Here is a 15205-nt window from a genome sequence, read left to right as displayed (position 1 = left end):
GGTATATTTATGCATGTTTCTACAAGTCAGACAGAAGTGCATACCTAACTTTGAAATGTTAAAGTGTGCAGATAAAATAACTGTGGCTTTCAAAATTCAGCTAATGACTACTATAAAATAAACTGAGACAAGTTGCTGATAGGCATATGGTCTGTTACTAATTAGAACTGCACAACTAGCAGTATATAACGAAAAAAGCAATTAAGAAAATCCATCCATCCATCCATCCTTCTAACTCACATTGCAGGGTCACATGGCAGGTGGAACCTATCCAGGTAAACATAGTGCACAAGGCCTGAACAAGACCTGTACAGGGAGCTAGTGCATCACAGGGTGAATACACCCACCCACACACCAGAGCCAATACAACAAAATACAAATTTTCCTAAGTAAATCATGCCTTTAAATAGGGCTGCACGATAACAGAAAAAATGATTATCACGATTATTTTGCTCAAAATTTTTATCACGATTAATAATGACGATTATTCCTTTGGTAAATGAAGTCTGTGACCAAAGCAGTGTAGCCTCGGCCAGTTATTCACAGATGCTGCCCTAATCATATTAGCTGCGTTGTCCGTTGTGATGCACACAAGTCTTTCTTCCACCAAGCCCCAAGCGGACATCGCTTCTTTGAGGTCCACTGCAATAAACTCCGCTGTATGGTCTTGTGGGAAAAACGAATGTTGCAAAAACTTGCTTTTCATCTCAAACTCGCTGTCAATAAAATGAACTGTCAAGCTCAAATACGGTTCCGCAGTTCTGCTTGACCATAAGTCGGTCGTGGCAGCAAAATATTCAAGGCTGAGCCTGAGAATTTCTCTTTCTATTTCTTTTCGGCATTTCGCGTACAGCGAGGGCAGCGCAACATTGGAAAAATGGTTGCGAGAGGGAATGCTATATCTTTTATCAAGTGTTGCGATCATTTTGTTAAACCCCTCACTGCTCACGGTGGTTATTGGACACATATCCTTGGCTATATGGTACGTGATCGCCTCTGTTATTTCCCGGTGTCTTTGCGAGCTAGGCACAGGGCCGCTGCTGGCCAAATGGGTGCCCTAAGCAGAAATTTACTTTTGTGCCCCCTCCCCCAAATATTACGGAAGTAAAAATAAAATAAAAAAAAAAAACACCTACTATAGGGGCCAAAATAGAACTTTATTCAAATAAAAGTAAATACATAAATAAATTGTATCATTTATAAATTACAATTGTAGCTCTACAGCAAAAATACAAACTAAAATTACACTTTAAATAAAACATTTATAATAAATAAAATAAACAATAATAAACTAAAATAAAATCAACACTGTCATCTGCTGGAGCTTTCCAAAGTTCAAAATTTACAAAGGCACACTTCTGCTTTTTCTTGAGGCAAAGTCGTAAATGAGCTCTTCATATGATAAAGTCTTTGCTAATTCAGTGTTGATGCTGACAATTGCCAGACCACTCATGCGCTCTTGTGCCATAGATGAGCGCAAGTACGTTTTGATGAGCTTCATTTTAGAAAAACTTCGCTCAGCAAAGGCAACAGTTACAGGGAGCGTCACTGCTATGCGCAGAGCAATCCAGAGATTTCGGTACAGAGGTGAGGGCGCGCGCGTCATCACGTGTGCTTAGCCTACTCTGCGTTCACCGTAAAATGCAATATATACGTTTATATTTTTGTTTATTTGTATATGTATATTATTAATATTAATTTATTATTATAATATATAAAAACGATTTTTTTGAGCAGCTGGGATGGTGCCCCCCTGGGAGTTGGTGCCCTACGCAGACTGCGTACTCTGCGTATAGGGAGCGGCGGTACTGGCTAGGCAGATATGGTATTGCGTTGAACAATGTCCCTGATATTGTTGTCTGTGTTGTGGATGGCTGGTAATTTTTTGTTGTTGCTGTTTGTGCCTTCAGTCGTTGAAATTCTTGATAGTGTACTTTGTGGTGGCTTTTAAGGTGGTTGATGAGGTCTGTTGTGTTACCTTGGGACGTTTGGACGGAACAGGAGCAAAGTTTGCACAAGATTCGTACCTGATCAACATCACATTCCTCGAAATCTAAATAGTTCCAGACAACTGAGTATGACCCCTTTTTAGGAACTAACGATCGCACTTCTGCACGTTGCTCCGCCATCATATGTTTATTCTGACTGACTGTTATTGCTGCTATTGACTTCTACTGCTTCAGAAAGCGCTTGCAATCTAGACGCAGTAACGTCATAGTGACGCAGTCCAATCCGTAAACTCAGCCCATAAAAAACAGTTTGGTCTTTATACTGTAAAATCGCGACGATATTTATTAACTGATCGTGGGTCATAAATATCGTTATCATGAGAAAAAAAAGATTAATCGTGCAGCCCTACCTTTAAAACCCTAAACATGACTGTTAAATGGAGATTTTTTTTCTAGTTTGGCTTTCATGAAGCACAGCTTCATTCACCTACAGAGGACACTGGATTTATTTCCTTCTTCTTTTGAACATTGTAAGTTTAAGTAGCACAGGTTTTATTTTAATAAGAAAAATTTACTTACCCACCACATAGCTGATCTCTGACAGATACATCAGTCGTTCTAGATTTGGCCCATTCTCGGAACTATTGATTATATCAATAAACTCTGACACCTGAGATAAAGATAATTGTAAGAAGAACAAACACGTAACAATTTTATGTGTACATTGACATATACAATACCAACAACAAAAGCCAAGGATGGTTCCATCCAACCAATATAAAAGACAAAAAAAACCAGGAAAACAACAGAGTGCTAAAGATTTAGACAACTGAAAAACTTTTGTAGTAAAGGAGATATGAGAAATTTTTCAGTTAGACCCAAAGGGTACTGAAGGATGAATCAGCTAGAAAATGTGTGGCGAGATAGGCAATAAAAAGGATTTTAATAAACTAGTTGCACCTATAGTGTTGTCCAAACAATCATTAAAAAAAAGTTTAACTCCAATGTAAATGAGATTCTATTTAGGGCATTTATATAAATAATGCTGAAATAAAGAGGAGATTAAGTACTTACTAAGAAAATTTATGATTAGAAATCAATCAAAATCTGCTCATTTTACTTCAAGTAAAAAAAATATAATAAAAAGTTGTAACAAAAGTCCTTCTTTTCTACCCTGTCACAGCACACCATTTAAACTTCAACCAGTCCCTAAACTGGGCTGTTTAAACTTGTGTTCTAATACTTACATACAGTATACTGTATTACAGAAAATTAAACAAAAATAATGAGTTATTTGTCTTCAAACAACATCATAATTCAATTGCTGATCTGTTACTGTAGTGTTTCTAAGTGGATATCTACTAATCTCACATTTGAACAATATAATTCATTGTCATCTAGGATCTTGCTTGTGGCAACTAAACAAAATTTCATTGTGACCATGCAGAGACAGCTATCTCAAACGTAAATTGATTTTGTTTTTACCGTGCATACACTGTATCGTATACTTAACCTAAGATTATTGTATTAAATTTCTTCAACTATCTCTATGAACTAAAACACAGATTGCTGGGAGAGACACATTAACTGCCAAAATACAAAAGCATCATCCTATTACCCTGATTGGAATAGTGCACATTCATCAGTCTTTTACAAAAAAAGACTAAGTGGTATATACTATAAACTGACTCTACATGAGCACACATGACAAATCACACAAAGGCACTTATCAAATGTTTACACCTAGTAATGAATTACATTATAAATGTTAGACAGACAGATAGACAAACAGACAGATACATACATAAATAGATAACAACTACAAATTTAAAATACTTTATAATTGGGCTTCTTACTGCACAGACTGTGTCACATACACTTAATTTTGTGTACAAAATCAAGTAGATTAATCTTTTAGTCCAGTCTTGGAAATGGAGAAACAAATTGCTTGTCTGCAGCACTCTATTCTAACAGATATAACAGAAATTCTACCACTGATAAATGAATTTAGTGCAACAGAGTGATATTTACTTAGGTTTAATTCATTCCATTCTCAGTCAAATGGTAATCATAATTTGTTAATTTAACTTTGTATATTTTTTACTGTTGTGTATGGGTTCATTATTAATTTTTACATGTTTCTTTGTTAATTTACCACTTTGAATAAGCATTTTGGTGGAATCCAGAGCCTTTGATTCAAATTCTCTTATTAGGTTTTCAATTGAAAGCTTACTTTTGTTGTTATGAATTATTTTCTACCATTTCACCACCATTTTGGCCATCCCAAACACTGCACTGTTACGGGACATGTACTCAAAGGTTGTGAACTGCCAGTAACAATGCAATGTATTAAAAGGTCTTTATTTTGGACACACCCTCACCCTCAGTTTTTTGATTCCAAAAGCCTTGTAGAAAATCGTTTTTTTTGTTTAAAACAAACCTTTTTTCTAAAGCCCTTTTTTGTTCTCAACTTATGAATTAATTTTTTGACTAAGATTTTTTTTCTTGTTTATTTTTGGTAACAGTACAGAATTTTTCTCAGTTTTCACCCCTTTATCTGTCTCTCCCAATCCTCTTTAAAAAATCTACCTTGCTAGTGCTTTAGCAGAATAGTAGCTTTATAAGGATTAAGGTTATTATGCCTGATCGAATATATTTCTCAACTGATGCTGTACCTTTCTCCTCCTCTTCCAGGTCTGTTCAACAAACTTAATAATGAAAGAGAGAATGATTGGTACTAACAGGTTATTATTGCATTGCTTTGGCACAGCTGCTTTGTTTTCACCCATCCATTTGTTTATTTATTTGTATTTTAATTAGCGCAATTACAGTTTCCTCAGTTGTCTATTCTAGCAAGGGGTGGAGATGTTTCTTAGATTGTAACACACAAACCATTTGAAAATGCTGAGGAAAAACTTACTCTCTCAACAATGAACGTGATGCCATCCCCTCACTTGCATATTTGGCAATCCATAAAATGACTAAACTTGTAATGTATTAAGATGATAGAGGAAAAAATATTTGTTAAATAGAGATCGGGAAATGAAATGGGACTCGAAAAAAAGTGCAAAAAAGCAAAACTGTGAAATCTTCCTATCTACCGTTGCAGCTATAAAGATAAACGAAGACGTAGTACAAGTAACATCACACAACCTCTGAAACCAATAAGACAACCACTCTCAAAGTTTTCAGGTTTCTACCTAATCTTTGATAATTAGGAAGTGTGTAGACCTTTATAATCAGTGACATTTTGGGACGTTACCTCCACTTGTGATCATAGCAGTGTGGCTAAAAATCAAACAAATGTCCAAACCATCAGCAACCACAAAGTAAAGAAAATGGTGTTGCTATGAAACAATAAACATTTTTAACAATATTAATGAGTGCCTTTAGCACAAAATAAACCTTAAATATGAATTCTTTGTATTCCAAATTCCACATAAAGACGCAAAGAACATGATATATAAAGGCTAAATAAATCCATATAACATGGGGAAAAAAAAGAATAATAACTAACCTAGTGCTACAAAGAATTATTACAACAGATGCATTTACTAATAAATTACTCAAGCTATGCAAATTAATACAATGATGTGCTTGCTTATAATTTTATCCAATTTCAGGGTTTTCTGTATCCTCTACCAGCAGCAATATCTATGAGTTAGGAATCAACTTTAGACAGAGCAGTCCATTAGGTCATATCAGGTAAATCTGAAATTGCTCATTCACCTAAATTGTATATCACCTGGATGCAAGATAAAAACAAGATTACCCTAAGAAAATCCCACACAGACATACAATGAACATACAAAATACACAAACACAGTTTGTGTATTTTTATTCAAGTTACATTGTCATAATCTCTTCAGAAGATGGTTCCTTGACTGCAATAGCATTTCAAAATATGGACGGAAAGTTGGATGGAAGTTAATATTATGCAGTACTTACAATTTCTCCAGATTTTGGATCATAAATTGAAACAGTAGGCAGTCCACTGCTGATCCAGACCATGTTGACACAGGGTATATAGCACAGTCCACTTATTACTCCACTGAAAGAGAGCTTCTGGATAACCTGCCCATCCAGTGACCACACATGCACTGTTTTGTCAAAAGATCCTGTCAAAAAACTACATAGATCAAACAGTGAAAGACAGTAAGTGTATGATACTTGTAGAAATGTTTTTCATAAAAATTAAAATGGGATTCTGAGATTTTGTAGAAAAAGTGCTATCTATCTATCTATCTATCTATCTATCTATCTATCTATCTATCTATCTATCTATCTATCTATCTATCTATCTATCTATCTATCTATCTATCTATCTATCTATCTATCTATCTATCTATCGAACCTGATAATTCATTTACAGGGTCATGGTACCATGTAAAAATACAGAAGCCAGGACTGAACTGGGCACTCTCTCTCTCACACATACATACACACACACACACAAGGCCAATTCTCCAAATAACACAGAAACTAGAGTACCTTGACAAAAGCTATGGCTGACAAACCCTCTGTCCTCTGTGTTGCACTGTCCTCTTCTAAAGTGCTCAGTTCTTTAGATACAATATCAACATTTATTTTAAAATATATTTCAACATTAATATTTTCTTACCATGTGCTTTCCTTCTCCTTAACCATTATTAATGTTGTGATTCCTGCATCATGGGCACTAGAGTTACAGCTGACCACCATCAGATTCTTTCCTTTGGAATAAGAACTGGTGTGAAATATGATAAACTTCCGATCATATCTGTTAAAAAATATACATATATTAACTATATTACATATATATGTATATACATATATATACACACATACATACATATAATTAGACAGTTGATTGTGCTTTTCCATTACTTTTCTCTACAAAGCTTTAGCAATGAAGCAACACAATACAAACAGCTAGCTGAAGTCAGCAGAAGATGCACACAACAGAATATCTGTGGTATGTATGCCTAACAGGGGCTTTAAAATTACTCTGCTAGTTTGACAATTAACTTTTTTGTATAAGAGGAGCCTCAAGTGGAAGAAGCGTGTTCTTACAGGCTTAATTAACAGCAAAATTCAACTTCCATTTAAGAAACTAGTTGGAATGAAACTGATTGTGGAGTTGGAGGCACCAATTAGCTGTTCATCTGTTGACTCGCTATACATCTCATTTTTGTTTGGCTGCCATTTAAGGAAAAAAGAAGCAATTTAGAGGACGGAGTCTTTAAAAGTCAACTGGCTGAAAGAAACTTTTCATTGATTAATAAAGTGCCAGGAAGAAATACCTGCAGTCACTGTGACTCTCTGGGTTTGGAGATTGGTTTAAATTAACAAGGCACGTAGCAAGAAAATGCAAATAAGGTTCTCACCAAAAGAATGAACATGTATTGAATAACACAGATTTTGTTTGCCCACTTGCAAAATAAAGCTAATTTTACTAGGTCTTGCAAATTGTGCTTACAAAAATATTCTTTCACATATTCTCATTCTGTATAAAAAGAAAATTAAATAGTGGTAAAATGTTTAAAAAGCCCTAGGAAATGATTATCCTTGCAACATGGAATAAAACATTCAGGACTCACTGAATCACATAAAACTCAGGTACTTACTGTATATGCTATGCATCTGTAAATTTCTAAATATAACTGCTAAACTTTAAAAGGTGTAAAACATTGTTAGTACTCAGTGTCATTATTGATGAATCACACTAACTATAGTGCACGTGGTGGAATGCACTGACACTAACGAAATATGCAAAACAGTCTCAGAAGGAGAGATGGATGTCAAAACCACTCATTTAATAAAAAATGCCAATTATAACATAAAAAGAACTTATTTTCTAAAAACTAACCCACAGCTGTAAATCTGGCTATCATGGCAGATGATGCAGGAGACAATATCTCTGTGAGTGTTATTGCTGTGACTCTCCTTGACGTTAATCACTTTGCCTGTTGTCCTTTTTTGGTCCAAAGGGTAGACGGTAAGACGGCCTTTAAATCCACAAACAAGCTGTTGCCGTCTGTGATTGATGGCAACGGAAAAAATCGGCCTCCGTAGCTGAAATAAAAGCAGAGCTGGTGGTCAGGCATGGAAAACAGAAGCTACTTTTTTCTGTGAAAAATTTCTTGAAAATACTTATTTTTTCTATAAACTCTGAATCACACTATTCCTGGAACTGAATGTGAATCACTTTTTTTCCTGTTTCTGTTTATAGTTACATAATATCAGTTTGCAATGATTTTGGTGCAACTCTTGGATTTGATAAAGGTCAAATTTTGTCTCAGCTGTAGATGCCTGGTGGATCTGGTGTGCTAGTGACTGTAGAAAACATTAGAAACCAGAGAAAGTAGCTAAAAGTCTATAGAGAATAGCTGTTTCCTTTTAAATCGAAACAAAATACCAATAGCCTAAAGTACTGGAATCCTTAGTTGCATTAATACTTTTCAACAAAGACAGTCACTTAAACTGCAAAACAAAGTTACTAAGAGTTTAGAAATAGATTTATCAAACCCTCATGAATACTGTATAAAACAATCCATCCATTTCCCAGAATTGATCATCTAATTTGGATGTTGGAGCTTAACCCAGCAGCACTGGATGCAAGCTAGGATGCCCTGGATGGGACATCATCTCATTACATAATATAGTAGGGCTACACATAAGAAAACTGTCAACACATGTCAAATTTCACTCCCAGGGTTTGAAAAAACCTTCAGAGAACATTAGCACGAGAGTGGGAAATCTGGAAAATACTGCTGAATGGTTGATATTATAAATAGATAACAACAGTGGCAGTGGTTGGCACTGTTGTTCACAGATACATCAACCAGGGTTTGAATACCAAGCTTGATCATAGTCTGTGTGGTAAAGCCCCAACCAAATGGCAGAAATCTAACCATTCTGAAGATGTCAAAGAGGTCAAAATACCAAAAATTCTATTAGATTGAAAGTCAGGGAGGCATGAACAAAGTCAGTACAACACAATACAATAATGCAAAAGGGACAACAGTAACCCTTCTTTCGCTCTGCACTTTTCTGAACAGAACTTACATCCCCATTTAACTGTTGTGTATCTGCCTACTTACCCAACCTAATGTTCCAGAAAGCACTCCAAGGTATCAATGACAACTGGCCCTCAGTTCTGGTCTTTCTTCCCTCATCCAACTAAGCCCTTGTCAAAGACTCAGCCCCTGACTCAATGCTTAGCTAAAGACTGGCACTGGAGTGATTTGATACTTTCTTCCCAAGTCCATCACTGACAGTCCATCATCCTGCCCTAGATATGCCCACAATGACTCTAGTCAACAGTAACCCTTCGAGAGCTCTGCAGCTGCAACAGTGTGACAATTGTTGAGTAAACCAAAAGACATGAAAGTGCAGTCTAACTGGCTGTTCAGTAATTGAATTTTGCAAATAAAACTAACTTTGCTGTAATGAAGTTTTTTTAACATTGGCTCCACATGAAATTGGCCTGGGCAAAAAAAAAAATTGGTAAACAAAGATTTTGTTAAAATGGAGTTCATTATAATGGAATTTGATCAGTGTATATCTAAATACTAGCTGGATTGCCTGGCGTTGCCAGGGCTATTCATAGTTGAAATATGAAACAAAATATTGTATTAATTTTGATTTGATTAGAATATGATATTATGATATGATGATTATTATATTATTTGATATATATTTATATATATTTTGTATTTATATATATTGTATCTTTATATATAAAACTGTACGGTAACTGAGTGACTAATAGATCAATACACAGCCTAAACCACTGGAGCTAGAAACATGAAATTTGGACAGTAGATACCTTTTGTGACGTAGGCACCCACTAAGAAAGGATTTTTTGAAATGCAACCCCTGAGACAAATGTGGCATTTATAATGAAGCGGCCGGCGCTGTGCTGCTGCTTATATATTCAGCAGTGGTGGTGCGTGCATAGTACAAATGCTACGACTATTATTTTGTTACAATTCTTAGTAGCTAATAATTACACAATTGGTGTGCACGTTAAAAAGATGAAAATTAAAATATTTTGAATGTAGAAGCACATATTTAAGTATTAAAATATGTGTTTATTTTTATGTATTGAAGAGTCTGTATACTAATTCTTGCGTATCTCAGTCAAGTAGTTTCTGACCAGTAAACCCCCGATTCTCTAAAGAATCGCAAATGCAAGAATGGCAATTACTTTCTGTTCCCTCCAATCTTTGAAGGGATGTAATATCATGGAGCGTCCTGGGAAGGTTTTCATTTAATGAAATAAATATATTTGTAGCAAAGCTGTTTCTTTTTGGAGCCATGACTCCGTTCATTGTTTTTATCCATGCAGTCTCGTTTTTGTTTTTCTATGGGTGTGTTGTTAGCTAGAAGTCGTTTGCTGTTAGGAATCATAATTGATCCCCAGACCGCAGGCACTTTGGAGTAGCTGACTGCTGGCACTGTCAGTAGTCACCACTACCTCAGGTTTAAATACATACACATATATAGATAGACGCCGCATTCACTGTGTTTCCCAGTAGACACAATACGTCAGCCTTATTGCGAGTGGCAAAAGTGCTATTTAAACTAAGGCTCACTTGAGCACATAAATGCATAGCTTTGCAAGCTTAGCCTGGCTTAGCTAAAGTAAAGATTATAAAACGTGATTTTCTAACGGCCAAATATAACCGAAACAATTGTTCAGCCTTACCTATGAAATGTAATCCCCCGGAATCTGGTTTGGAGCGTACAGCTGTTTGTACAATCCGAAGCAGCACATTATTCATTACTTTACTCCACAGCAGTGACACTCACAATATGGCGGCGACGTTGACATACGATTCTGCTAGTCATGAGGCATCTAGTTATTCTATTTCAATGTTTAAAGATGTCACCGTGGCAATTTGTTGGCGTACACGCTTTACGTCAAGTTTAGTTTACAGGTTGTGTTGTGTTGTTTGGGCGCCACTTAGTGACTTTGGGAAGCCGCTGGGTTTGACTGTTGGGCGCTGTGCGAGTGTGCTTTTGGCACGGGTTGCGTATCCATGCGGTCTCGTTTTTTTGTTTTTCTGTGGCTGTGTCATTAGGTAGAAGTCGTTTACTGTTAGAAATCATAATTCAACTTAAACTTTTAATACTGAATTACCGTTATGTGATTCAAATATGCCACACTGACTGCTGGCACAGTGGATTAGAGCAAGTTTAGTTTACAGGTTGTGTTGTTTGGGCGCCACCTACTGACTCTGGGAAGCCGCTGGGTTTGACTCTTGGGTGCTGTGCGCATGCGCCTCAGTGCGTCCTGCGTCCGTGCATATAATTATACAACTGTCGTTTAGTAATATAGATATACGGGTGTTAGTTTAAAAATGTTTAACCCTCCTTTTCACCCCCTCAGGGGTTAAATTTGGAAAATACTGAAGTATGTGTTTATTTGTTTCTATTGTAGAGCATATTTATCAAGTTTGAAGACTGTGGCAGGTGGCCGGGTGTGGTCCGCAGCCGCCTGCCTATTTAAGGAGCCGCCTCCCTGCAATCAAGGCTGGAGTCGGGTGAGGAGGTGGACGAGGTCAGAGAGGAGGCAGCAAGAAGAGGCCCTGAGTGTGTTGTGTGAAGGAAAGAGAGATGGCCAGTGAAGGAGCCAGGACTTTGGGAGACGGTGGGGGTTTGTTAGTGTGGTGCACTTAAGACTTGTATATATTAATTGTAAATAAAGGTGTGGTGATGGATTTAAATGTGTCTGCCTGCCTGTGTCCGGGAGCACCCTTTCACAAGACCAAAGTCCTATTTTCATTTTTTTCCATACAAACTTGCACACCCTGTATCATTCCTGCAGGGGCTGAATTTCAAAAAATCCCTTCTTAGTGGGTGCCTATGTCACAAAAGGTATCTACTGTCCAAATTTCACATTTCCAGCTCCAGCAGTTTAGGCTGTGTCAGTCACCGTACAGTTTTATACATAAAGATTATAGACAGGTGCGGGAATGGCATGGTGCAAAAATGAAAGCTTGGGGCACCAAACAGGTCGTCAGGTGTAATGTCCAATACTTTCAAATAAACGACACTCTCCTCGGCATATTTACCCTAATGAAACAAAAGATATTTGGCTTCTAGCCACAAGTTCAGGTAAGTCTGCTTGAGAGCTCGGTTTGGCGAGGCACTCTTGCCAAAATGAACCCCTCTGTCTGGGAAGCTAGCACTTTTACGGAAGGTGGACTGGAAGGAGCGGAGTCAGTTGCCCTCACTGGGCAGTTTCTGCCACTGTGGGGAAAGAGAGAGATGACAATGCTACCAATAGCAGACCCTCTTGTCCCAGCAGGTTATTGCACACCCCGACAGAGTCTGTAAGTAAATCCTGCAACACACATGCGCCACTAAATATGTATTTTTTAGCCAGTTTATCTGTTCCAGTATGTAATGAGACAACTCTGCTTTCATGCTGTGATGATGATTAGACATTGTTCAAAAGTATGCTGTACTTTCTTGTTCAAACTTGTACATTTTCCACCAAATTATCAAAAAAGATAACTCTAAACTTTTCATCCATTTTAAATATACATATTGAAAGTAGTTTCAAATCACCTCATCATCAGTTATTTTTAATCATCTTTGAAATTACAGATGTGCCTGGCACCCTTAACAACACCATTCCCCAGCAATCCACAAAAGACAGGCTGACTAACATACACATTACACTTCTCATAGTGTTGGTGGTGCTTTCAGTTGTTGGTCATGGAACTTCTATAGTCCCTGTACTGTGGAACCTCAGGTTCCGAACGTCGCTGAACACGTACAAATCAGGTTACAACCAAAAAGTTCGCCAAACTTTTGCATCTGTTCACGACCACACACTCGGGTGACGAACAAGCCAGTTTCCCTTCCGGGTTGTACGCGGCGATGATTTCCGCACGTGTTCAGTCTCTCCCTGTGCATTCACTGTGAACTCTTTGTGCTCTATTTTGTTTCCCTTCCGGTTCGTACGCGCCGGTGATTTACGCACGTGTTCAGTCACTCCCTGTACAGTATAGGGTGGTCCAGATCTAATTATGCAGTTTTCATTACGCTATAACTTAAGTTTATTAAATAGAAAATCACCCGAAAAATCCCGGACCATCAAGAAGTGTGCGAACTGATGACATAAAGAATTGTCTTCATGAACTGAACTGGAATCATCCCCGCATAAATCAAAGTCATCCAGACGATCTGGATCTGCATAATTAGATCTGGACCGCATCGTGCAGAGGGACTTTGTGGTATAGCGGGTCCACAGCTCACGTCAAGAGGCCAGTTTTAAATAAATAATCACTGCGCTACAGCTGCCACGTCCTCTTCATAAATAGAAGCACGAGATGGCTAAAGGGAGGAAAAAGAAAAGAAAGACGGAGGTTGTAGAGTGAGGAAGTAAGCAGGAAGCAGTGTGGAAAGAACCGGTGTGAGCGAGCGCGTGCTCGCAGGCAGGCAGCTGGACAGTGAGCCCAAGCAGTGGGGCAGAAGGAAGCGGTTGTTCCAGCTGAGCGATCAAGGAGCTGGAGTGACCAGAAGAAGGACGGCTGGCCACATAAGGCCGAGAAGGTAGTGGGGGTCACCAGTTAAAGAATGCACCGGGCTTGTTTTTTAAACAGACTGCTTCCAGCATTGTTTTAACCTCGTTTTTAATGAAGACTTTTTTCTATTGGATTTTAACCTCTACTTCACTTTTGCTTTTATGGGATTATTTATTTATTGAAGGATTCTGAAAGCACTGCACTTTATTTAATTGTTGATTGTTGTTTTGTTGATTTTAATAAAAGCACTTGGCACTTTTTGCACCATCACCTTGCTCCATTGTGGTGCCTCACTATCGTGCTCATCAGTAACATAACCGACAGTGATGGGTTTAAGGGCTCCCGGAAACGAGATGGGAGCATACAGCGAACCCACATCGTCACAGACTTTACCTCAAAACTGTAATCTCCTTTCCACCCAGTTCCTCCTCACTTCCTTCATGCCAGAACTCAACTCATGCAAGGTTAGTTTTCTTGGTTGTTTATGCTTAATTTGTGTATAAATTAAGGATTTTTCAAATGTTCGTTTTTTCCCCCATGCTTAAAACTCATTAAAAAAAAAAAAAAAAGTGTTTACAGCAAGCGGTTCGTTAAGTTTTCTCTGTTCAAGGTTTTCTCAGTGTTATTCAATGTTTTTCCATTTAGTTTACTATTACACTGTGCATTCTATGGTATAATTAACTATTTTTGTGCTAAAGAATCTTTAAAAAAAATATATTTACATACAATTCATACAGTCCGAAACAGATTACTTGTATTTACATACAATCCTATGGGGGAAATTACTTTGGGTCATGACCAAAGTTTTGGAACGAATTACAGTCGTGACCCAAGGTTCCACTGTATATGCACACACATCCAATAACAAAGCTATGAGTGCTGGACAATTTCTTAACCAGCCGAATCACAACTGATCACAGTGAACTCCAACACCATGCTTTTCTTTTCCTTCAAAAAGAAACTGACAGTAAAATAACAAACATTCCTTTGCCTGTGCCCAACTAACAGTATCTTTTCCTGGCTTTTTAAGGTCAGACTTCATTTCCAGCAGGCAATTTTTTGTTGTTTTCATTGAACTACTCATCAATGCAGTGACAATTGTGTCATTTCTCCCACCACCCCTGGCGTACTGCTATAAATGAAGTGCCATATCTTCCTGTACTTATTACTGGAGAGCTGCACACTGTGGCACATCTGTGCACATGTTTTTTCAAGATATTTCTTTGCCACTACTGGATGGCTCCTGATAGCTTGATATGAGTCATACTAAACTAATGAGGCAATTGGCACTATGGTAAACATTGTACAGTCTGTATTCATAATGTTTTGAAAAATCATAGATGTAAACATTAAAGAAACTATTACTATGGATAGAATACTTATTCAGTACCAACTGTATTAATATGCAAATTATGGTAAATATTTAAAAAGTGCTTAATATATATGTATCCATCTTCAAGGAAAGAAGATGAAATTGATTGCCTAGCCCAGCCAATTAAAATCACCAGCAAGTATTAAATGCTGTGGCAAAGCAAATGTGACAGGAAAAGGCTATGACCAGAACCAGAACGTACAGTCAAGTGATTGCATTCCTAATTAGCATAGCACCTGAGGGGAATAAGGAGCCAATGCTGTCAATTAATAATTCAATTAAACCAAACAACAGAGCAAGACACAGTGGAAAAATTAAGGAAACACCAAAGGGAAAAGCTAAAAGGGAGAGAAAAGGTAAGA

At 37.4% G+C, this 15205-nt stretch overlaps 1 protein-coding gene and 1 long non-coding RNA gene across 3 annotated transcripts in view; one reads left to right on the top strand and one right to left on the bottom strand.

Annotated features, from left to right (window-relative positions):
* Positions 1 to 11642, top strand: part of LOC127529698 (uncharacterized) — a 40864-nt gene extending 29222 nt beyond the window's left edge. Inside the window, exon 3 of the long non-coding RNA XR_007936320.1 lies at positions 11377 to 11642. This is a non-coding gene — a long non-coding RNA (uncharacterized LOC127529698). The remainder of the gene's footprint in view (positions 1 to 11376) is intronic.
* LOC114660396 (uncharacterized) overlaps positions 1 to 15205 on the bottom strand; it is an 81524-nt gene that overhangs the window by 47578 nt on the left and 18741 nt on the right. For both annotated transcript variants that reach the window (XM_028813074.2, XM_051934212.1), the window contains exons 4-7: positions 7798 to 8003; positions 6571 to 6708; positions 5898 to 6078; positions 2529 to 2619 (exon numbers count right to left, since the gene is read on the bottom strand). In XM_028813074.2, the coding sequence (XP_028668907.2) occupies positions 2529 to 2619; positions 5898 to 6078; positions 6571 to 6708; positions 7798 to 8003 (616 nt within the window). The remainder of the gene's footprint in view (positions 1 to 2528; positions 2620 to 5897; positions 6079 to 6570; positions 6709 to 7797; positions 8004 to 15205) is intronic.

The sequence above is a fragment of the Erpetoichthys calabaricus genome, chromosome 11, assembly GCF_900747795.2.
Source record: "Erpetoichthys calabaricus chromosome 11, fErpCal1.3, whole genome shotgun sequence".
Taxonomy (NCBI): domain Eukaryota; kingdom Metazoa; phylum Chordata; class Cladistia; order Polypteriformes; family Polypteridae; genus Erpetoichthys; species Erpetoichthys calabaricus.
The sequence above is the reverse complement of the archived record's forward strand: the minus strand, read 5'-3'. Positions and strand labels throughout refer to the sequence as shown.